Consider the following 23792-nt stretch of genomic DNA (forward strand, 5'->3'; position numbering starts at 1 on the left):
GCTCCCACAGCAGGCCCTGGGAAGGCACTGTCAAGGAGGAGGGAGAGCCTGGAGAGAATTCTGGATTCATGAGGAAAGGGTGGTTCTAGAATGAGGTCCAAGCTGGGGCGCCTGGGTGGCTCAGTTGGTTAGGCGTCTGTCTTCAGCTCAGGTCATGATCCCAGAGTCCTGGAACTGAGCCCCTCGCCAGGCTCCCTGCTCAGTGTGGGGTGGGGGGGTCATCTGCTGCTCCCTCTCCTTCTGTCCCTCTGCTCGTGCTCTCTCTCTCAGATAAAATCTTTTAAAAAAAATGAGATCCAAGGGCCCAGGGGAGGGCAGGAAGAGCACTGCAAATTTGGATTTGGCAATGAGGGAGTCAAGTGACCTTAGTAACAGCGACTCAGTTTGGGGTGAGGCTGGGGTGGAAGTGGGGAGGAGGAGACCAAAGATGGGGTGAGTGGGAGGGGAGGAGAGAGGGAGAGCAAGTATAGATAGCTCTCTCAAGGAAAAGTGGCATCTAGTGGGGGGACACAGGGTCAAGGGGGGTCAAGGGGATGTCTTATGGGGACCTTCCTGGGAGGGTGTGCGTGGGGGAAAAACAGCAAAGCACACCGTTAGGATTTTTTTTTTTTAAAGATTTTATTTATTTGACAGAGACACAGCGAGAGAGGGAACACAAGCAGGGGGGAGTGGGAGAGGGAGAAGCAGGCTCCCCGCTGAGCAGGGAGCCCGATGTGGGGCTCGATCCCAGGACCCTGGGATCGTGACCCGAGCCGAAGGCAGACGCTTAACGACTGAGCCACCCGGGTGCCCCCACCGTTAGGATTTTACCTCTCAGCCACTTCAAACCTTTGTCTGCAGCAACAGATAGCCCTCCAGGCCTGGGTGCACCTGTTCCCTGCACCGTAGAGAGAGCTGGGTAAAAGCAGAGACTAGAGTCAGACAGTAACCAAGCAGCCCTGGGCTAGTTAACCTCTCTGTGCCTCAACTTTTCATCTGTGAAATGGGGATTATAAATAATTACGCTAACTTTTTTTTAATATTTTATTTATTTGATGGATAGCACAAGCAGGCAGAGAAGCAGGCAGAGGGAAACGGAGAGGCAGGCTCTCCACTGAGCAGGGAGCCCGATGTGGGACTTGATCCCAGGATCCCGGGATCATGACCTGAGCCGAAGGCAGACGCTTAACGACTGAGCCACCCAGGCGCCCGTGATGACTCTTATAGAGTGTGTTATGCCAGTCACTGTTGTAAGTACTTTATATATATTTACCCTGAAATCCTCACAACTGGCCCTTAGAGGTAGATGTTAATATACAATAAGTGAGTTCATATACGTATATAAAGTACTTCAAATAGTGCTTGGCACAGAGTAAACATTAGATGAGTGTGTAGTTAGTATTGTTATCTGTGTTGTGATTCCACACAAATGAGGGGAAGTCAATGGCCACGGAAGCATCTGTGGAAGTCCTGAGATGTAAGAGGCTTGAATCAGCCCCATGAGGAGAGGGATCCGGCAGCGAACAGAATCCCCAGCACCAAGACCATCGTCTGGTTCCCGGCGGGCCCTCAGAAAAGATTTGTTCAAAGCTCAATAAAAGAATCAGTGAAATACTGGGGCCACTCACCCCAATTCCCCATCCGAAGTATCAGTTCCTTCTAAGACATCCCAACCAAGTGGCCGCCCCCCCTCCCGCTTGCACATCTCGCCTAATGGGGAGGTCACCACCCCCGGTGGCAGTCTGTTCTCCTTCTGGATGGTTCCAGCGGAGGGCCCTGTCCCTTCTACTCCTTGGCTTGGCTCTGCCCTCTTCCAGCTTGGAAGGTGGTAAGCCTTTCTGAACCTTTTCCTAGTCATGGAGAGAGGAATTCCAGGACGAGTGTCTGTCCTCTCTGAGCAGGATGATAGCAACAGCTTAAAACTGGTTTCCCTGCTTCTGTCCTTGCCCCACTGTGGCCTATTCTTGGCTTTGCACCCGGAGGGATTCTGTTAAGAACTTACATCTGACCTTGTCCCACCTCTACTCAAAACCTTCCAGTGGCTTCTAGCTCAGAGGAAAAGCTAAGGTCCTTTCAAGGCCACCTCCCACTGCCAGCTGGCTCTCTTTCCATCCCAGAGTGAGACACACTGACAGTCCCCAACAGTTTTTGGTTTTATTGGCAAGAATTCTTTACAAAATCCACACACACGCATCCACACGCACACAAGATGCCTGCCCCTGGTTTGGCTACCCCTCTGCCCTGCTCTCTCCTGGGATCAGACCTTCCTGGCCTCACCCAGGGATGCCATCCTACAGCACCCCACCCCACACTGGGCAACCAGCGAAGGAGCAGAGAGTGGGAACCTCCTTTTCTGCCTGTGTCCTACCCGGGGGAGGCGGGAAGCAGGTGGGGGAGGCAAGGAAAGAGGATCATCCCCCTTCCTCCTCCAAGCTCCCTGAGTTGCCAGCTTGAGCTCCAAGTGTCACAGCTGCTAAGGCCTTGGGATCATCATCTGGTTGAAGCTTCTCCAGCCCCATTTTGCAGACTGGAAAATGGAGGTCCCAAGAGTGAGCACGAGTCCCCCAGGTCACAGTGTTCGTTGCTGGTGGGGCAGCGACTAGAACGTAGCTCTTCCTGGCTTTCAGGAGGTGGAAGAGATTTGGGCCCTGCCAGACCCTCAGGCAAGGGGACAGCCAGGGCCTGGGGCAGGAAGGGAGTGCCCAGAAGTTGTCCCTGGAGCCCACGCCCAGGGAAAGCAGCCCCGGGGCCGCTGAGTGAGTGGCAGTGTCTGGCCAGCACTATAAAGGTTTACCAAGGGTGCCCTCTGTGACCGCCCGTGTGGCCTGCTCAGGTATACAGCCTGGATCTGTCAGGATGCTCGTAGATGTGCTCAGCTGGCGGAGAGAGTTCAAGACAGCTGGGGAAAGAGAATGAGAGAGAGAGAGAGGGAGAGATACCTCCTGGGGTCTAGGCCCTTCCTCCGGATGCTGAAGACGAAGGGATGAGGGAGAGATACTAGCTGGCAGGACCGTCAGCCCTTCTCAGGACTCTGTCTGCAGGTGTCCTGGAGGCCGGAAGACCATCCAAGGTACGTGGTGGGATGGCCAAAACTTTAGGCTATTCTGAAAGCAGGCTGGACCTGTGGTCTGAGCAGAGTGGACCTTCCTGGACGTTCCTGGACATTCTGGTGGGCAGGGGGGTGGCTCACGTACTTGGCCGGAGAGCGGGCAGGGAGCAGTACTGGTCCAGCCAAGCCAGGGAGGTCTGGCGGAGGCTCTGCAAGCTTGCAGTGGACACCATCCCATTGAAGGACTCGAACAGAGGCCGAATGAGGACGCTGAACTGGGTTCAGGTCAAGGAGCAGGCCTGTTGATCAGCCAGGACCCTCACCCAGCTCATGTGTAGCCCTGACATCTGGCCCAAACCCCGGGAAGGTCCTGGCCACGGTGGCACCTTGAACTTGGAGGCCTCCCACTGCAGCCACCCTCCCATCCTGCCACGGCCTGCCCGGCCCCTCTATGCCATCTTCTGGGCTACGCTATCCCTTGTCCCTGAGCTTCCTGTCCCAGCTCAGCCAAGAGCTTGACCAGGTAAGGGAGTGAGAGATTCCACGTCTTCTTCAGGAGCCACCCCGCTCACGCGACTCAGACTTGAGGTTCTCCCAAACTCCCCTTGGGACATTCTGTGAGCAGGGCTGTGGTCCCCTCACCCAGGGGCTCCTCCCTCGGTTTCCCTCTGCTCCCAGCGAATCACTGGGCACTCCTGCCGGCCAAGACGCCACGGGCCTGGAAGGAGGGGGCAGAACCTGTGTCCCTTCCCCTGGGCTCAGCTCAGAGCCCCTGCCTGGCCTGTCTGACTGCCGCGCTCCCCCCACCCCCACCCCCCACCGGCCGAGGGAGGATACCACCCAGAACTTCCAGTTGTGCAGCGTCCGGGTACGGACGTAGTCGTCAAACATGTCTCGCATCTGGTCGAAACGCTGGTGTGTGATGGGCACCCCAGTAGCAGGCAGCTGTTGCTGGCACAGGCTGGGGGCAGGGGGCCGGTCAGGGCTGGGGAGCCGCGCGGCATGCCCCGGGCCCCAGCGCCCACAGGCCCCCCGCCTACTTAATGGCAGCGTTGAGCTCCTCGATCTGGTCCCGTAGCTGCTGGGCCTCCTCCTGCAAGGCCGCGCGCTCCTGCTGCAGCATGGCGATGTACTCGGCTGTCTTCTGCAGCGTGGTTGCTTTGCTCACCTGCAGGCATCACCAGGGTGGGCTCAGGTGCTGGAGGTGGCCCCACTCTGGGGCCCACTGAGGCACTGGGTGGGAGGAGGAAACTGGGTGTCCAGAGGGTCCTGAGATTTGGTCTTGGGCGGGGCAGGGGGTCGGGGGTGGGGTCAACGAAGGAGCCCTGCGGTTCTGGGGTGCCGGCCTGGGCTGGGGGCTCACCTTGAGGCTGGGCTGGGCGCTGAGTGTGCTCACTAGCCCGTGCAGGGTGTCAAACCCCAGCTTGATGTTGAAGCGCCGCTTCTGCTCTGCAGAGATGTGGGTGATGCGCCGGTTCTCAGTCTTGGGGGGCAGACAGTGGGGTGAGCCTAGGAAGGAGCATGGAAGGGCCTAGGGGTAGCAAACAGATCTCGGGGTGAGGGAAAGGTGCCACCTTGTTGTTGTCTGGACGGCCCCGGCTTAGGATGGGTTGAGGGGGAGAGACGCAGACACTCAGAGTCCCCGGGCCCCGCATGGAGCTGAGCTCCCCAGACAGCCGTCGCTCACCACCTGTGGCAGGGACAGACAGAGACCCACAGAGAGACCGACACAGGGGAGAGGGTCCCATTGCCCTGTCCCGCTCATCCTGGCCTCAGATGTAGTCCCCCCCTTCTTCCTTCCCCTCCACCCCCTGGAGTCCCCCAAGCCCTGCAAGCCTCTTTACCGCTGTGCGCTGGGGGCGAGAGCCGCTCCGCTTTGGGGACAATCAGGGGCCTGGGAGGGGCCAGTGTGGCCGGGCCTGGAGGTGGCTGGGGCGGTGTGGGAGCCGGGGTCGGGGGTAGAAAGGTGCAGGGGAATTCAGGGGCCGTCTCCTGCTGGAGTGGAGAAGGGTGGAGAGTTGGGGTGAAGCCCTGGGTCCCCCCTCACCTCCCAGTGCCCGCCATCTTACCGGGGACCCTGAGGGCCGGAGGAGGGTGCTGGACACAAGTGCTGGTTCCAGGGTCTGCTCGGGCTTCGCTGTGCATGGGCAGAAGTGTGAGGGCCACTGGGGCCAGCCTCAACCCCGTCATTTCCAAAGACCCCCTCCCTCCCCTCCAAAAAAGCCCATTCCCCTCTTGGGTTCAGGGCCCATGTCCCTAATTCCTCCCCACTTCTCCACACCCCCCCAGCAGAGCCTGAGCCTGCCCCTTAAACCTTCACCCTCTGCTCCCATAGGCTCCCCACTTCCACATCTGAGGTCCCCACCTTCCCCCCTGTGGACCCGGTTCTCCCCATCTCACCTGCTGTGAGCAGCTGCGTGAGGCAGGGGTTGCTGCCCCCGGCAGTGACGGTGGGGTTGGCAATGGCAGGGGCCAAAGTCGGGGGGCTGGGCTTCCGCCCTCTAGGGGATGGGGTGGGGGGCCTGCCTCTGGGCCGCATGCCTTGGGGCACTGTGAAGTGGGGCCCAAATGTGGGCTCCAGATACCCTGAGGGCAGAAGGTCTATGGGGAAGGGGCCAGGGGCCGGGCCTGGACCCGGCTGTGGGGTGGGTGGGAAGGCAGTGGGAGCAGGCAGTGGGGACACTCCTGGGCCCTGGGGGACAGTGGAGAAGGGGAATCTGGGAGAGAAGAGAGGCTCTTCCGGCAGCAAAGCAGGGGGAGGGGCCATGGGAGGGAAGGTGGGTGGGGGACAGGGCTCCAGGCCAGGCCCCTTGGCAAGGGCCCGGTATTGGAGGAGGGGTGGGGGGACTGGCGGAGGTGGGAGCTTGGGCTTGGGGTCTTCAGGAAGGAGGAAATCAGAGTTCAGGAAGGCACTGGAGTCCAGGGGGCCAGGGCAGCTGCTCCGGGCCTGGTTGGGGGACAGACAGAGCAGGGGAGAGAGCTGGTCTTGGCAGCCACCCCGGCAGCCTCTTGACCTGGCTGAGCTCTGGACTGGGCACTGGGAGAGATAGGAGAAAGGATCCCTGCTGTCCCTCCCCCGACCCACACCCACACACCAAGGGAAACTGCAGTCTAATGAGGGGAGGGATTGGAACACACGTATGCACAAATTAGGCCTGAGAAAGAGTATCAATCTTCCTGCCCATCTTTTCATTTGCCAGATTAATTATTCCATCCAGCCACCAATCCATCCACTAACCCATCCGTCCTCCATTCACCTATTTGTCCTCTCACCTGCGAGCTAACTCATCCACCCATCTCTCCACCAGCCCACCAGTTATTAGCCCATTCACCAATCTATCTGACCGTCTCTACTTCATTCATCCATCAACCCATCCATAATCCTCTGCCTATCCACCATCTGTTCACTGACCAGCCACTTCTTCAGCCACCAGCCTATTCACTGACCCACCAAACTATCCATCTACAAATCCATCTACAGCCCATCCATCCAACCGACCACTCACCTACCCATATGGACACCAACCCATGTAAGCATCCACCCTCAACTACAACCCATCTATCCACTCACCAACACACCCCTCCATCTACACACTCACTCACTGGCTCATTAGCTCAGTCATTGGGCAACGATTTAGCCAGTACTGCTCAGGTGCTTGAACTGTGCCAGGTAAGCCTGAGCAAGGCTTAGTTAGCTCTTTCAGCGAGGAGCTCGCTGTCTAGTTGAAGAGACCTCTCAACAATGAACTACAAGAGTGCCTGAACAGTCTGATGACAGAAGGAAAAGGCGTCTGACAGAGCAGCAGGGAGGCGACCTCCAAATTGAGCCTGTGGCTGCGGGCTCCTCATCCAAAATGGCAGCTTCACCGTGTCCTAAACACTCACACTGAGCTTCCTGTCTCCGTGTGCTCCTTTGCGCTTCTCCTCCCATCTGGCTTGCCCTCTACCAGTCTCTTCTTCTGTCCAAACCCAACCCATTCACTAAGCCCAGAACCTCCCCTCCTCCAGGAAGCCTTCCATAAGCAACCCGGTCCTGGGTGGTGTCCTCCTCCATGCCCTCCCCTCTCCACTGCCCCCCCCCCCCCGGCCACTGCCCTCAGCCTCCCCTCTATAACCACCTGGTCCAGTTCTGCTTCACGAGGCTCCTTCCTCCTGAGCTGAATTGCTGCCTCTCAGAGGGCAGAGATGGGGTCTCTCTCCCCCTCCAGTCCCTCTCAGTCGACCAGGCACAGGACTGGGTACTCGGGAATTACCCTATCTCCCAGACAGGGGCAGGTGAGCTAGGCAGGGCTGAGTGGGGTGGGGGCGGGAGCTCACCTGCAGGCGGTTATGCCCTGAGAGGTGGGTCACACCCGACGAGGCAGGGGGCACCTCCGAGCCCAAGATCCCACTGCTGAAGAAAGGGTCAGCCATGGGGCCAAAGCTGGGGGGCTCTGGGAAGTGTGAGGGCGTGGGCGTCGGTGGGGGGCGGTAGCTGGTGAAGAAATCTGTAATTCAGACATACAAGGCGGTGGCAGTTAGGGATAAGGCCAGGCGTGGCTGGAAGCAGTGGGAGGAGAGTGGGCCTCGTGCCCTGTCCCCAGGCTGGGCTGGCCTGGCTGGCAATGAGATCAGGGGGAGGCGGGCGGGGGGGGCTTCTACAGGAGATTGTGAAATTGGGAGAGTTTCTGTCTCACTCAGGGGAAGCAGCAACAGAGGTTCGGTGGGATGGGCCTGCACCCTGGACAGCAGAGGCCGGGTCGGGGTGTGAGTAGAACCCCGGGGAATAGTCCTCCCACCGAGCCTTACACTTGGCTCATGGGGTCCTCTTCCCCATCCCAGGCCCAGGCCCTCCCCTCTCCCCCTCCTGTTACCAACTCTGCTGGGGCCATAGAAAGGGGCAGGGTAATAGAGCCCGCCAGTGAGGGAAAGGGGTGAGGTGCACAGGGCGGAGGTCTGGGATAGGGAAGAGCCCCAGGGTGATGGGAGTTCAAGGGGTGAGCTAGAGGTGAGATGGGTCAGGAGGTCAGTGGGTCTGGGACAAGTTGGTTTGTTGGAAGGTCAAGTGGGGCCTCAAAAGTAGAGCCCGGGAGTGGGGTGAAGGACTAAGGGGGTCACAGCAGGGGTCAGAGGGTGGGCTCAGAGTGGGGGCAGGGGTGGGGGGCGCTGGAAAGCCTCAAAGAGCTGGCCGGGGGGGCAGCCAGATTGTCTGAGGTGCGGGTTGTGTAAGCCCCAGGCTATTCTGGTTTTGGGAAGCAGCTGCCTGTGGCCTAACCACATCCCGGGCCTGGGCGCCACCCGCCCACCCGCTCCCTTCCGGGCACCTTTCTCTGACCCTGACCAGCCTTTGGTCTGAACCAGGTCCCAAGGCCTCTTGGTCTGGCCTGACCCAGCCACACAAGGCCCATCCAAGGCCCTGGCTCCCCAGCCAGGGAAGCTGGTCAGGCCTCTCTCCCAAAGGCCACCTTGAAGGAGACCCAGGAATGGGACAGATAAGCCCACACCCAACCCGGAGCCTGATGGAGTTAAACTTTGTATGTGCATCTTATGTGAGTCTGGTGCCCGTGTCACTGGAAGGTTGTCACTCTGTGGGTGTCAGCGTGTGGTCTCATGCAGGATCCATCTCTGCTATGTGTCCCCGTGTCTGTAGCTCTGTCTGAGTCCGTGTGTGCCTACCTTGATGTGAGGCCCTCTGCAGGCGCACGTCGGCTCTGTGCCCGGGTGTGTGTGTTTGTGTGTGTGTGTGTGTGTGTGAGCTTGCACGCGCTCATGTGGGTCTTTCTTGACCACCTGATCAGAAAGGATCTTCTTGTCCTACTGCCTCCCTTTAACCGAGGGACTGGGTGGCAGAGGGTGAGTGGTCACTGATCCTCTATCCCCCCAGCCCCCAGAGACTGTGGGCCTCATCACTAGGCCCCTTGAGGCCTAGGCTCTAGAACGAGCCACGTAGGGGGGCCTGTTCCCCCCTCACTGCTGCTGCCTCCTCCCCAGTGCTCTGCAGGGCTCATGGGGTACCGAGCCCAGTCACCACCACCCCCCCTGCCATAGTTTGCCCTCAACTGTCCCTTCCCCCTTGAGAGAATTTGCTTTGTAGCCCTAGCCGGCCACCCACGGAGCCCTAGTTCCCCCCAGCTTCTGTCCCCCCATTGATCTATATCCCCTCCCTGAGACCCTCTCCTACTCCAATCCCCCTCCCCTTCCTTGAACACTCCTCCCCAAGCCCCCTCCCTCGGTAGAGTTCCGGCCCGTCCCTGGGTTTCCTCTCTAGTGAGGAGCCCTGGGGGACAATCGAGGCAGTAGCCCTGGTGGCCCTGGTGCTCCCGGCCCTCCCTGTGTGTGCAGCGCCAGGGGGCCACACTAGCCACCTCCTCTGCATCACCCACATCCCCTACCTTTGGTTGCCCATGCTCACCGCCCCCCAGCAGCCACCCTGGATTGAGAGAAGTGGCTTCCTAGCTCCCAATTTGGCGGAGTCCAGGCAAGAGGCGGTTTCCTACCTGTGGTGGGGGTACGTGTGCCCAGACAGGACCACTGCCCTCCCAGACTGGTCTGCTCCCTGGGCTCTGCCATCAACACTTCTGCCCCCACGGCCCCCACCCTGCCCAGGGCTGAGGCAGGGGTGGGGGTGGTTCCTCATTCCCTAGTGCCCGCCCCACCTCTTGACTGACAGGCCCAGGACCCTATGCAGAAGAAGCGGAGGGGTCATGGGAACTAAGCCTTTATCCCAGAAACCCCCTTCCTACCCCCTGGGCCTGGGCTGAGACAGGCCAAGCCTCTATGGCTACCCGACCCCTAACAGGGTCCAGAGTCCCCTGTTCGTATGATTGTCGGGGACAGTCTCCAGGATCTAAGCTAAGTAAAAGAAGCAATGTCAGGCAGTCTATTGTGAAAACAAAAAGAGACATTTGTCCACAGGTGCTCATGCAGACACGGGTATCTCTGGGAGGACACAAGAAACCAGTGACCTAGCAGCCCTAGGGTCAGGGAGAGGGAGGCACAGAAACACATTACTAAAAAAATAAAAAATAAAAGAAATAAAATAATAAAAATGCTTTACAAGATATAATTCCTGGGATTTTCTTAAAAACCACTAAGGAAGGAGAAGTGGGTGAGGCCTCCATGAAACCAGATCGGTCAAGGGTTGATACATATTGAAGTCAGTGATGGTTACAGGAGGCTTCAGTGAACCACTCTCTCTCTCTCTCTGTGTATGTTTGGAATGTTCTTTTTTATTTATTTAAAGATTTTATTTGTTTATATTTATTTGAGAGAGAGAGAGAGAGAGCACGACTGCGGGGAGGGGCAGAGGGAGAAGGAGAAGCAGACTCTCTGAGCTGAGCAGGGGGCCCGAGGTGGGGCTCGATCCCAGGACCCCAGGATCATGACCTGAGCCCAAGGCAGACGCTTAACCGACTGAGCCACCCAGGCGCCCCTGGAATGTTCTTTAATAGTTTTTAAAGGGAATTATGTAAATAATAAACGGGCCCAAACAAATCAAAGTCCCTTTCTCTCCTGAGATTCCCAACATCCCTACTTTCCTGGGCCCTGGCGCCTGCTCAGGTGCCCAGTCTGGCCCTGCTCTCACCTGAGGCCACGTCAATTGCATCCCAAGTCCGGACAAAGGGAGACCAGGAAGGGCCCTCAGAAATCACTTAGACCATCCGTCCTCCCGGAGGGGCCTGGGACGCACCTGAGGGCCGGTGGTCATCCGGGGACTTTCCTCACGCTGGCCCGGCCTACAACCCCACCCAACAGGGGGCGCTGCCTCACCTGAGATCTCCATGAAGTCGTCCAGGCTGGGCTGCAGGGGCGTCAGGTCCGGCTGGATCATGTCAGCATTGCCCACGTAGGCTGGAGGGAGCAGGGGTGCCATCAGGAGCGGCCGGCGGGGTGGAGTGGGGGCCGCCCATCCTCTGGCCACCCTCCCTTGGCCGCCCGGATTCTCGCAGGCCTCGCTTTCCAGGTGCAGGCCCTTACCGTCCTCAGGGGGCAGCTGCAGGGGCGCGGAGCTGGGCTGCGTCATGGTGAAGAGCGTGTCGGAGATGTCGGACAAAAAGCAATCGAGGTCCAGCAGCTGCCGCCCGCTGGGCTCCTCCTCCGGGCCCCCCAGCAGCACGGGCACCACGCTCGAGAAGAGCTGCTCGCACCATCGCTCTGGTGGCTGCCAACCCCCTTCCGCCTAGGGAGACAGAGCCTTCAGCAGCCACGAGAGGGACACAGGGGTCCCCCTCTGCCCCTCGCCCTTCCGTATGGCCCCCGCCTGGGGGATGAGGTGGTCAGCAGGTCGGGAGCCTGGGTGTGCACGGCCCTCCTCACCTCTCTCTGGAGGACCCAGTTTGCTGCCTGGAAGGCCTGTGGTCACCCCATTGGCCTCGGACAACTGCCCCCAGCAGACAGAGCTGGGTGGTCTGCTGAACAGATAAGGGTCCCCTTCCTGCCCCCTATACTTTTTTCCTGCCCGGAACCCAGTTCTTGGGGACTTCTGTTCTCCCCATGCCTCCCACCACTTGCTGGGCTAACCGGAAGGCTTGGGGTCTTCCCACCGCGGCGCTCAAAGGCTCCCCCTCCTCCGGGGAGAAGGGCTCGATCAATAGAGGACAGCGGCCACACCCACTGCCTTCGTGACCCACCGTCGCCGGGCCACCGCCTTACCCACCTAGAGGGAAGCTGTCAGTTCTCTGGGTCCCGGGAGCACCCACCTGCTTTGGGGTCAGGAGGTCCCCTTCCCTGCTGGATTTACGGAGCTGCAGGAACACAGAGTGGTGGACACTGGATCGCCTGTCCCTCTTCCACCAGTGCCCGCCAAGGCCTCCCCTACTCAGAAGCTCCCCCGGACGAAGGGGCTCCCCATTCCCCCTCAGGAGCTCCAAGGCGCTGGGAGGTAAGGAGGCGGCGAGGAGACTCTGGGCCACACGGTGGCGCTGTCAGCCTGGATCTTAATGGCAGGCGGGGTCGGGCGGTCGAGGGGAGTCCCGCCCGGGCTCTTCCAAGAGAGGCCGGGGTCCGCAGCCCCCCGGACCCCCCTCCCTCCCACCACTGACCCGTTTCTTGTAGTAGATGCGCCACTTGTGGTACTCGCGCATCACCACCTCGATGCGCCGCTTCCAGTAATTGCCCTCCAGGACCACGGCCTGGGGAGGACCAGGAGGGGGCTCAGTGAGACCGCGGGCACTGACCCCCAGCCCTCACCCAGTCCGCCCCTGGGCCAGCCCCTCCTGCCCCGCGCCGGGAGAGACCCGAGGGAGGGGCCGGGCTCGGCAGGGAGGCAGGCAGGCCGGGAGGGCCCGCCGCTCAGCTACCTCTGGTTTCCGGTGCTCATCAGCCTCAGGCCCCTGCAGGGGGGTCACGAAGCCACACACGGGGCTCTTCCTCTGCTCCACATCTGAGAGAAGGGGGCCAGGTCAGGGAGGTACCCGGCGCCTTCACCTCCCACCCCAAGGGGACTGGGACTCAAGTGCCACACTATGAAATCCTGCTTGGCTTCTGATGCTTAGAGAAGTGCCACCTCCTCCAGGAAGCCTTCCTGCCTGCTCCAGCACCCCCAGAGCCCCCTCTTTTACAGGACCCTGTGAAAGGAACCTCCCACACCTCCTCTGCCTCCCTCGGGAGCCCAGTAGGTGTTCAGGCAACACTCGCTGAATGGGATTGTGGGACCACAGGAAGTGAGCTGCCCCAAGAAGGTCAGACTGGCAGGCCAGGGCCTGGAGCCCTTGGTCTCCTGCCTCAGGCTCCTCGGCACTGCCCAATCTGATGCCAGAGAACCACCCCTTGTCCTCTCAGGCCACCTAGCTGAGCCCTTTCCCCACCTCCTCCACTCCCTTCCCTATCTCCAGTCCAATCTCTCCCTCCCCAGGCTCCTTCTTCGGGGCCCATAAACACATTTCAGGCTCCCCTTTACCTCCTAAACTTTCCCTTCCTTTGCTACCCCAACAAGCTAATCTTCTTCCCTTTCACCCCTCTGCTTTGCCCCCAGTTCTAGAATAGTTGTCATCAGCACCTCCACTCTGTGCCTCCTGGTCTCCTCTTCACTTCCTGTGACCCAGCACCTGCCCCCACTGCCCGGCCAAGGCCCTTACCCTCCCTGGACCCAACCTCTTGGACCTCAATGCAGAGCACCCCCTCCTCCCTCGGCCAGGGAACCTACCCTTTGTTCTCCTGCCTCCTTGACTATTTTCACTGGCCCTTCTGCGAGGCATACCCCCAAACCCCTCTCATCTTGCCCCTTTCCAGCTGCAGATATTTTTCACCCGCCCATAGAATCTCTGTCAGGATGTCCCAAAACTTGGGGGGTAGGGAATTAAAAAAAAAAAAAAAGGATGTCCCAAAACTTGACCCTCTCCGATGTTTGGAAACGTCCTTCCCAAGCCTGTGCATCCTCTGGACAGCCAACACTGCCCCCCACAGAAACTGCCCATCTACCCCCAGCATTCCTCTCTAACGGTGAACTAATCATCTCACTCCTGTCTCACTCCCGAGGATATGTGGCATTTCTGCCCCTGTCCCCTCCCCTCCATATTCTTAGTCACACACCCCCCCCACCGGGGGTCTGGTGACCTCCTTCACAGGCCCTACCTTGAAGCCAAACAGCTTCCCCCCACCACAGCCCACCCTCTGGTTTTATTCTTCACGGAATGCCTTTCCCGTCCCTCCTCTGCCTCACCCACATCTGCCCACCCGTCAGGAGAGCCCAGGGCAGTCCCTCTTCCAGGAAGCCCTCCCTCCTCTGAAACCCTGCAGTCTTATCTGCCTGGCTCTCCACTTGGCCTTGGCCATTTCTCTGCATGCTGGCCTCCCTGCTAGGAGTAAAAGTAGGAGCTGTTGCCCTTTAGCCTCAAATCCCTGAATCTGGCAGAGAACTTGGCACACAGTAGGGCTTCCGGACCCTGGGACCCCCATGCAGTGACTTTTCCCGCCTCAGTCCTCCGCAAACTTCCTCTGGGACAATTAACAGACAAGGGGGACCACCCAAACATGAAATTATCGGGACCTTCAGCCTCATTTACAAAGTTCTGTCCTAAAGGACAGTCTCCAAAACGATCCCCATGGGATTAGGGAAGAGGTTTGTCCTGCTAGCTGAGCGTGGCTTGGAAAACAAAGGGATGGGCCCCTGGGTGTGTGAACTCCCCGGGGTGAGAGTAAGGAGGGTCTCAAAGAGTAGCTGCCCTGGGTTCCCAGATGAGGACATGAGCACTAGGGTCCCCAGAGGGTCAGGTCTGAGCAGGCCTGGCTGGACCTTCCCTCCCCCACCCCGGGGACCCTGTGCTCTAGACAGAAGGGCAGTGACCATGTGGCTCCTGGGGCTGGGGCGGGCTTTATTTAACACTGTTGAGTTCATCCGTTCAGGAAGCCACCTAGCCCCTTACACCTGAGCTGGGACAGATGCTGGGACAGGGAATCCGCAGGCGAATCAGAGCACTCACGGCTTAGTTGGAGAGATAAGGAAAGCACACACGTAACATGAGCTAATGCAAGGGGGGGAGCCCGCCCATGAGAGGTGCACAGTGCTCTGGGAGCTCAGAGGACACCAAGATGATTTGGGGGTGTTAGAAAGGAGGGGAACTTGGAGGCCAGGAGCCTGCAGAGGGGTGGCAGGTACAAAGGGGATGAGCCAGGCAGCCCTCCAGCTGTTCCCCCCTCCCTTTCCTGAAGCCCACCTTCAAACCCTCAGTGCCCGGGGAGAAGGGGTGTGCCATGTGCTGTTGCTATTATCACGATAACATTATCACCTTCGGGGAGCCCTTGTGTGTGTCAGGCCCTGTGCTGAGACATGAATGATCTCACTAAAAACTCACAGCAAGCCTCAGAGCAGGACCTACCGTTATTCTCTCTGTACAGATGAGCGATCCTTATCTAGGGAGACTAGGGACTTTCCCAAGGTCACACAGCTTGGTGGGAAGGGGCATCCTAGAACTTGACCCAGCCCCCCTCTCTGTCTGACACAGAACCCAGGTGCTTCCAGCAACTCGGGCAATAGCCAGAGACCAGGGTCTGCCTGTCTGGGTGAGGACCCTGGGTAGCATCAGCAATTTCTTCTGCAGAGAAGGGTTTGCATCCCATCCAGCTGTGTGGGGGAAGGGCAGAGAGAGTGGGGCGGTGGGGAAAGTGGCAGTGACTCCCTCTGGCCTATCAGCCTCCTGGTTAGGGTAGGTCCTGGTCCTACGTGTTCTCAGGTGAGCCATCCTACCTGTTCTCAGGTGAGGACTGGAAGCCAGCCAGCTGGGAGCAGCGAAAGGAGCTCTGGGCTCAGAGTAGGAGAGCCCTGGACTTCCAGCCAGTCACAGCTCTGTTCCTTTTATGCTCCATGACCCTGAACAAGTTACTGGCCTTCTGGGCCTTACTTGCTCATCCATAAAATGGGAGTAATAATACCTATCTGCCAGGGTTGCCAGGAAGCCTCGAATAAGATGGTTTATGAAGTACTGGGCACCAGAGATAAATGGAAACCAGAAAACCCTCCCTCTCTCTGCTTGGATGGAATCCAGGGGACCAGGACAGAGAACACTGAATATGTTCCCTCCTGGGCTGTGTGTTCCCAGCTCAGGGTAGCTTTTGATCCTGTAGCAGGACTTGGCTGCACCGGACGAGGTCCCAACCCAGGGTGGACTGGTCTGAGGCTGCTCAGCCTCGGCTGTTTTGCCATGGAGGGTGGGTGGGTCTCGAATCCCAAAATGAATGACCGTGACCTTCTCAAGGGCATATCAGATTCACCCATCATGGGGGCTCCTGGGTGGCTCAGATGGTTAAGCGTCTGCCTTTGGCTCAGGTCCTGGGAACGAACCCCACATCGGGCTCCTGGCTCGGCGGGGAGCCTGCTTCTCCCTCTCCCTCTGCCTCTCCCCCTGCTCATGCTCTCTCTCTCTCTCTCTGTATCTCTGTGTCTCAAATGAATAAATCTTAAAAAAAAAAAAAAAGATTCACCCATCATTTATTCAGCACCAGCTTTGCACCAGGCCCATTCATACTTGTTATCCCCAGGCCAACCAGGAAAAGTAGGACTGTTGGCCTTATTAGGAAACAGATTCAGAGACGTTAGTCACACAGCCTGCGGTTCCACAGCCAGCAAGGGCAGAGACTGGGGAGGTAAGCAGCTCTGGGCAACTCCCAAGTCTGCAGCCCCCTCCACTCTACCACATGGCCTCTCTGGGTGCCGCACCGCCCCCCCAGACTCCATGCGGGCACCTGCTGGCGGTTCAGTAAGGACTTCAGAAAGGCTGGGGGAGACCCAGGCAAGATCCTTATTTTCTCCCCTTTGCCATGCGATGCCACTGGCCCGGACAGCATCTAGCACCTCTTTCCACCCTGCCATGTGAGGCACTGACTAGGCTGATGGAATGCAGAAAGGGTCTTGAACTGCCCTCAAATCTCTGCCCACCTTAGGACTTCCAAGGGGTGACCGCTGCTGTGCCTAGCGGTCCCTGTGGAGAGCACCCTTTGGAACGCGTTCCCCTAGACCCTCTGGGGGTCAGATGCTGGTGCTGGCCCCTAAGGGCCATGGGGCTTTCCTGGGTGCCCCCCACTTACAGCCCCCCTGCTGGTGAGGCCCGTGGTGCCCACTCACACTGGATGTACCAGGCCCTCCAGATGGCGTTGTTGAGGCGGATCTTGTCTCTGCAAAGCAGCTTGAGGCCTTTGAAATTCTTCCACTTGGGAGACACCAGCTTGCCACTGTCAGAGGGAGAGGGCTGGGTCAGGGGGGGTTGCTCCTGCAGGGCTGGCTCCCCACTCTTGCCATGCACTGGCTATTCATCCATGCTGGGCCATCTGAGGGTCTCCTCCCCAACCCCGAAAATCCTGCTCCTCGCTCTAACCTGCCTGAAATTCCTACCCTGAGAGTCAGACCTTCAGAATAGGTCCTTGCTAGGGGCCCCTGTGTTCTCTGGCCGGAGCTGCTCATTCACCCACCACCAGAACTAAAGCCAGGGCTGAAACCTGTTTGTCAGCAACGTCCTAAAGACAATAATGCCGGTGGTCCCACAGACATCTGTCTGTAGGCCCGCTAGGGCGGGTTCTCAGACCCATTTCTAACAGAAGGCAACTGAGCGTCAGGAAGGTGAAGGGACATTCCCAAGGCCACATGGTGGAGATTCATTCAGGCCCTATGGCTTTCTCTCCACCAGTCTCACTGGCCCCCTTTGGCCCCTAGGGGATGGGGAAGGTGTTCCTGGGTGGGGAGAAGTGGCCTCCAAGCAACCAGCCTCTGTCTTTTCACTGCCCTTCTGGCGCCTGCCCACTCCGGAATCCCAGGATGGTGATCTGGGCTGAGCTGGAAAGGTGTGCCCCTTCTCAGGGGTGTGTGCAAGACAATAGCCATCAGGCTCCAAAGAAGGAAGCTGGGATGGTGGAGTGGTGGGCACGTGCCGTGGGGAAGCAGCGCTCTGATCCCGACCCCTAACCCTGACCCTAATCCTAGCCGTCAATCAAATCCACGAGATGGAAGGGCCTTACACAGGTGAGGGGCTTGACTCTCAAGGTCAAGATGTGCCAAGTCAGTAAGGACTTCAGAAAGGCTGGGGGAGGGCGCCTGGGTGGCTCAGTTGGTTAAGCGACTGCCTTCGGCTCAGGTCATGATCCTGGAGTCCCTGGATCGAGTCCCTGGATCGAGTCCCGCATCGGGCTCCCTGCTCGGCAGGGAGTCTGCTTCTCCCTCTGACCCTCCCCCCCTTGTGTGCTCTTTCTCTCTCTTAAATAAATAAATAAAATCTTTAAAAAAAAAAAGAAAGGCTGGGGGAGACCCAGGCAAGATCCTTATTTTCTCCCCTTTGCGATGTGACGCCACTGGCCCGGACAGCATCTAGCAACTCTTACAGGCCAAGTCAACCACCCCTAAGGAGCTGACCCAGGAAGTCAAGATGCTCAGGGTCCAGACCCCCACTGGTTCCCCCCTTCTCCCTCCATCCTCATGGTCCACAAGCCAGGGCTGTATACCAGTCCCTTCTGGCCCACCTTCTCCAACCCTTGCTCACATGGGAAGCTGAGGCCCCAAGGCTTAGTTTTTCAGAACCCCAGGCCCGCTTTCTTCCAAGGCTTCTCCCTCATCTTGGGGGTAAGAGGTGGGTGGGTGGCAATCTGACTACTACAGCCCCTTAGGTGCATGGGTCACTGGGTCCCCTCTCTTCTCTGGTCTCCAAGCTCCTCTGTTTGTTTTGGGATAGGGAGTGGGGAGGACTGCCACCCCAGGGTACCATCGGCCTCATTACCCAAATAGAGTACATAGCCCATGCTTGCTGGCTGGCCCCCTCCCTCCTAAGTTAGATAAACACCATCTGTCCAGTAGGGAGACAGGGATGGGGTACACTGATACGTCCCGGGCCAGCTTCTTCTGTGGCACCTGGGGGGGACTCCTGAGTTCGTTGCCCCTGCCGGTATCCCAGCAACCTCCCAGCCCGCTCTGGTCACCCAGTTCCCCACGCCCAGCCTGCCTGCCCTCCCTCCGTTTCCCAGCTGAGGCTATGATGTGTGTGGCCAAGGCGGTGCTCAGGGAGATGAGACCGTGACAACATCCAAGCCTAGGAGGAAAGCATTTTGTCTGTGTCGGGCTTGTTGGCTGGGAGGGGAGGCGAGGGGCCCAGCCGGGAGCAAAAAGCCTGGTACTAGGGTTCAAGGGCTTCTTATGACCAATAGAAAGTCTGGGAATCTTGGGGATGGGTTGGAGAAAACCTAGGACTCTTAGTTCAGCGCGACCGACCCCCCATCCCCTCTCCCATCCCCAATCTACCTTATAGGAATTCCCCAAGAGTCTCTCTGACAGAGTCCTCCTTGCTGTCTCCCAGAGGCCATGCTTTCCATAGCTAGCCAGCTCTGACCTTGAACGAGTGTTTTCTTGGAACTTCCAGCACCTGTCTCCCTGGGGCTTCCACCTACAGAATCGTGAACTGTGGGCCTCCTCCTAGAAGGGAAGTCCTCCCTCTTTCCACACTGCCCTGCTGAGGATGAAAGCCAGCCAGGCAGCCACAGGCTGTCCTTCCGGTCAAGCACCTCTGGACCCCTTGCCTTGCTGTCCTTTCCCATCCAGTCACTCTCTCAGGTCACCCTGGCTTCCCCAATACTCTCCCTTCCAGGGGACCCCTATAATCAGGGGTATTCAAGGGCTAAAACACTGTCCCAGTCTGAACCTCAGATTTTTCCTCCATCGAAGAGGGGGAAGCCAAAGCCTCCTCTAGTACTGAGCCACCTCCATTCCTGGCACTTGGGCCCCCACAGAGACAGAATATTCTGGGTGTTTAGGGAGAAAGCACAGCCCTCTCCTCCCCAGCTCGCCTGGGTCACATCAGATTCTAGTCAGCCTCTTAGTGGGGGCAGTTCTTGGAGTGTGCCCTAGCCCCAATCTTGCCCCTACCCCCAAACCCCTCCCTTTGGCCACCCATGGTTTGAGGTTGGATGGGATGTGGTATAGAGCAGGAAGCTAAAGTTGGGAGCAGGTGAGAAATGGGGTGCCCTGGGAGAGTCTGGGGAGGAGGGGTGCCCACATCCGGTGTACCAAGACCTTAAATGCCCTCTCCCAGTCTGTCCCATGATGTCCCAGGAGGCGGGCGGGGGGGGGGGGGAGGGAAGAAAGGGACGGGAATTTGAACTTTCCACATCGGTCCGGCGCCCTGGACGATCAGGTTGCAACATGACCTGGGCCCGGGGCCAGAGCATGTGGGCCAAGGTTACATCGCCTCCAGCCAATGGGGTCTCGGCTAGGCTGCCGCGGTTGGGGGTGGGCAACACCCCCGCAATCCCCACCCCAGCTCCGGCTCCTGGTCCTCGAGGGCCGTTCTGTATCCAGTGGTTCTCAGAAGGGGAGGAGGCGCCGCAGAGGAAGAGGAATATTTGCACAGAGAAAAGATCAAGGCCGGCCCATCCCCCTTTCACCTCTATGGTTTTCAGTTGATAATTTATCCCGGCCCCTCCGCTCCTGGGAACTTTGCTCCAGGGCACTGGGCCAGAACCCGGGTTCGCGCCCTCCCCTAGGACACAGGCGTGGGGCTAGGGCCGGGCGCGGTCCTCGCGCTCTGCGACGCGCCGAGCAAGGGTCCCAGGCAGCGTTAGGCGCTCAGCCTCGGGTGGGTGGCGACCGGGGTAGGCGAACCCAGGCCTCCAGGGCACCAACCCCCACGCGGCGTTCTGCACCCCCTGCCGGGCGACCGCTGGGAAACTCTGCCAGCTCCCCCTCCTCCCCCGTCCGCCCGCGGCGCCCTTCTCTCGCCACCCTGGATCTAGCAGGTCAAGAACAGGTGTCCCGGCAATTGGGGAGTGCAGGGTGGAGGAGAGACTGGGTTTCGAACGGCGTTGGCTATGAGTCCGGACAATCATGGGCGTGAGGAGTGTCGCCAGGGCGCGGGACTGGCGTGGGTCTGGGCCGGGTCTGCTGGGGAGGGAGCGGAGGGCTGAGGTGGTTTGGTGGATTGGCCCCCAGAGTGGAGGGTGGGGATAGCTTAGGGTCCTGGGAGCGCGAAGGATGCCCTGGCATTTCTTTGGGGGCAGAGGAGTCGGGACGGGGAGAGGGGCCCGCGGTGGGCCTATGGCGGTCAAGGTGGAGGGCAGGGTCCGCGCCCTAAGGAGGGAGTGAAGGTGGCGAGCAGCGGGAACCTGGAGGTGCGCGCTCCAGGCGGAGGCCGGTGGGCTGGCCCCGGGCCGGAGGACGCTCGGGGCCGGGGCAGAGGGGTGTCCAGGATGTGGTCGGAGTCTCCGAGAGCAGCCGGGGACCAAAGTTTGGGGCCGGGTCGGGTGTCCGGGGCCCCAGCGCGTGGTCCCGCCACGGAGGGTCTAGGCTGTCGGGCCCCGGAGCCGCCCTCACCTGTAGGCCAGGCTCATGCACTCGAAGAGGCGGGTGAGGGTGGGGTCGATGCTGCGCGGCCCGAAGTCTGCGGGCCCCATGGGCCCCTCCTGGTCGCGCCGCCGGGTCAGCGAGTCGCTGTGCGGCGACGACACCATGAAGTGACCGCTGTGGATGACCTGCGAGCGGAGCAGCCCGCCCGCGCTGCGCCGGGTACTCGGGTCCTCCGAGTCTGTGTCTGAGTCCGAGTCTTGGCTGGGGACGACCCGCGGGCCGTGCAAGCCCGCGGCCAGACCCTCCAACGCCCCGGCCATGGCTTTAGTCGCCGCCGCCTCGCCCCGGCTCCGTGGAGCCACCCGCGCGGTTCGCTGGGCTCGACTGGCCTCATTAGCATGGTCCCGCCCCTCCGCCGCCAAGAGGTCGTTCGAGGGGCGGGGCCTCCGGGGCGGGGCGGGCTTAAATTAGCATAATCAGGGTGTTAAATATGAGCGTCGGCGTCCGCGAGCTCCTTGCGGGTCTGGAGTTTGGAAGAGGAAGGGTTTCTCATCTCCCCTCCCGCCTTTCCTCTTGTGGTGCCCCCTACTTCGCCCGAAAGGGGTCTCAAGAAGAGTTGACTATCAGTCGTTCACACCTGAGCCTGAAGGCGCCTCAGTGCCTGGGGTTCCTTGCTTCCAGGGACGCCCCGCTGTGAAGCCCCTCACCTAACTACACCCCTCCCTCCCTGCTCTCTTTGATCTCTCGGCTCACATTCACCCCCTCTCAGTCCTGCACACAGCTGGAAGCACCCACCTCTCAGAAGTCTTGTGTGTCCTGGCCCACAGGTAAGTCTCAGCACCCCCAGTTGCCATAATGATCATCACTACACCTGCACAGAGGCCCCAGAGGGTTAATGAGTATGAATCCAGTGCTGATGGCTGACAGCTGGCAAGGTGGAGCCTTGGTCACCCTCCCCTGGACATCCCCCAGGCAGGCCATCTGCTCAGGAGCTCTGGGCACCCCCTCTCCCCCGCCCTGAGGTCCAGCTCCTGTTCCTGATTCCCCTCCTCGCACCCTGAGAACATGAACCAGGGTGTTTGGTCTGAGGCCCTCACAGGGTCACCTCACTGGCACCTATAACAATCCTCCAAGGTGGGATTCTTGCCCCACGGCCGGCGGCGTCACCAGAGTCCACACGAGTGGAGAGACACTTGAGTATCTACAGAGGGCCAGCTGCAGACCTGGTCTGGAATTCCAGACTTACCATGCAGGGCTATCCCTGGTGAGGGAGGGGAGGGCTAGAGGCCAATGGTAGAGGGTGTGGCCTAGGTGTGGTCACAGGAGGGAAAGATGGGGGTAGTCAGCTGGGGGCAGGAAGCTGGGAAAAGTTTCCCTCAGAGTGCTTTCCTCTTGCCTAGGATCCCGAAATCAAATGGCAGTGCTTCCAGGGTCCCTGTGACCATCTGAGAAGCTGTAATGATGACCCCAGGCAGCTCACAGGCCCTCCTTTTCCACCCACCCATCCACCCACGTCCCTTGGCCCAGGTACCCTCTGTCCCTGGCAAACAGTCACCTCTCAGTCCCCGGAGCCTCGGAGCCTCGGGTGCTCTCCTCCGTTGTCCCCTGCTATTCTCTGCAGGAGGTGCATTCTTTCCGCTCATCTCAGCCAAACTGGGGGGGCCTCAGGGTCCCACCTCAGCCTGCCTCCTCTGGAGAGAGAGCCATTCCTAAGTGGCTCTTTTGGGATCCTTGGCACAGAGACCGACCAACACAGTCGTTACTTATCCCTGATGTGCCTGACTGGCTTTGCCCCTGTCCTGTGGGCCCTGAGGCAGGACTGCTCCTCTAGTGTCTGAACCCCCAAGCTGAGCATGCAGGGACTTGGGGGAACCCATGACACTAAACAGAGCTGGTGGCCACTGTGGGGGAGAGGGGTGGGAAGCAGGGCCTCCTCTCCCTTGGAGACTTCTAGCTTTAGGGACCCACGCACCCCAACAAATCTCTGTCTTATTGGGGTTCTGTCTCTCTACGTGTAAAATGAGGCAGTTGAATTCAGTGATTTCTTAGGAATCTGTAACTGTTAACACCCTTGGTTCTGAGTCTATGTGATCAGCATCCCACCTCACCCCACCATGCTCCCCTTGGCCTCCTGTCCCCAGGATAAAAATCTCAGAATTGTCTCCTGTGGTTCAAGAGACTTTCCTGAGAGTTGGGTCTCAGTAGGGTGGATTATATGTGTCACCCCATTTCCCTTCCTTTCCCCAGACATCAGTTGGCTCTCTCTCAACAAGCATCTGCACCCTATTCTTGCTCTCCTCAGGGCCTGATAATACCCTTGGAGGACTAGTCCTGAAAAGACGATCCCTCTGTGTGTAATTCGAAAGAAAACACTGCGACACTGTATAATAAATGCAAGGAAGTTCACAAATTCTGATTCTTCCATGACGACACCTTCAATTAGAATATCCATTACTAAATTTTTTTTCAAAAAAAAAGAAAAGTTTAAATGCTCCAAGCTTGGGGCACCTGGGTGGCTCAGTGGGTTAAGCATCTACCTTTGGCTCAGGTCATGATCTCAGGGTCCTGGAATCGAGCCCCAGGATCAGGGTCATCATCAGGCTTCCTGTTCAGCAGGGAGTCTGCTTCTCCCTCTCCTTCTCCCCCCATCCTCCCCCCCCCCCAGCTCACACATGTGTGCGTGCTCGCTCTCTCTCAAATAAATAAATAAAATCTTTTATAAATAAATAAATACTCCAAGCTTGCTGGCACCTTGAATGCATGCTTCATCCGCCTTGTCCAGCCTCCCCCAGTCATCGTTCCTTAACCATACTGAAGTAAGTAATATTACCTCCATTTTACAGTTGAAGAAACAGGCTCAGGGAGGTGAGGCACTTGCTCAAGTTCCCACGGTGGGAAAGGGCAGAGCCAGGCCTGACTCTGAAGTCCAGGCTCCTTCACTTATGAGGCTGCCACTCTCCCTCTTAAATACGATTCTAGCCACAGCCAGCTGGAGAAGTCAAACCAGCTGGCGGCATGGGGGCCCTGCCTGGC

General features: G+C 59.0%; 1 protein-coding gene across 8 annotated transcripts; it reads right to left on the reverse strand.

Moving 5' to 3' along the window:
* Window positions 1-723: 723 nt before the first annotated feature.
* Window positions 724-21993, reverse strand: MLXIPL (MLX interacting protein like). Of its 8 annotated transcripts, XM_034988644.1 has the most exons (19): window positions 20787-21136; window positions 16566-16672; window positions 12307-12389; window positions 12049-12138; window positions 11707-11751; window positions 10985-11186; window positions 10778-10858; window positions 7346-7515; window positions 5429-5975; window positions 5098-5165; window positions 4873-5023; window positions 4603-4718; window positions 4392-4511; window positions 4069-4196; window positions 3866-3989; window positions 3174-3303; window positions 2774-2878; window positions 2348-2506; window positions 811-894 (listed from the first exon to the last, which is right to left on the reverse strand). In XM_034988644.1, exons 1-18 carry the CDS (start codon window positions 21077-21079, stop codon window positions 2391-2393), a joined length of 2676 nt encoding a protein of 891 aa, XP_034844535.1. In that variant the 5' UTR covers window positions 21080-21136; the 3' UTR covers window positions 811-894; window positions 2348-2390. The 8 variants fall into 8 exon arrangements, 7 of the variants coding, with proteins under 7 accessions (XP_034844537.1, XP_034844533.1, XP_034844531.1 ...); XM_034988646.1 differs by lacking the exons at window positions 2348-2506; window positions 20787-21136 and adding an exon at window positions 21555-21993 and having other exon boundaries at window positions 724-894; XM_034988642.1 differs by lacking the exon at window positions 2348-2506 and having other exon boundaries at window positions 724-894; window positions 4873-5020.
* Window positions 21994-23792: the final 1799 nt, after the last annotated feature.

Source organism: Mirounga leonina, unplaced genomic scaffold (assembly GCF_011800145.1).
Source record: "Mirounga leonina isolate KUSES-001 unplaced genomic scaffold, KU_Mleo_1.0 Mir_454, whole genome shotgun sequence".
In the NCBI taxonomy this organism is placed as follows: Eukaryota; Metazoa; Chordata; class Mammalia; order Carnivora; family Phocidae; genus Mirounga; species Mirounga leonina.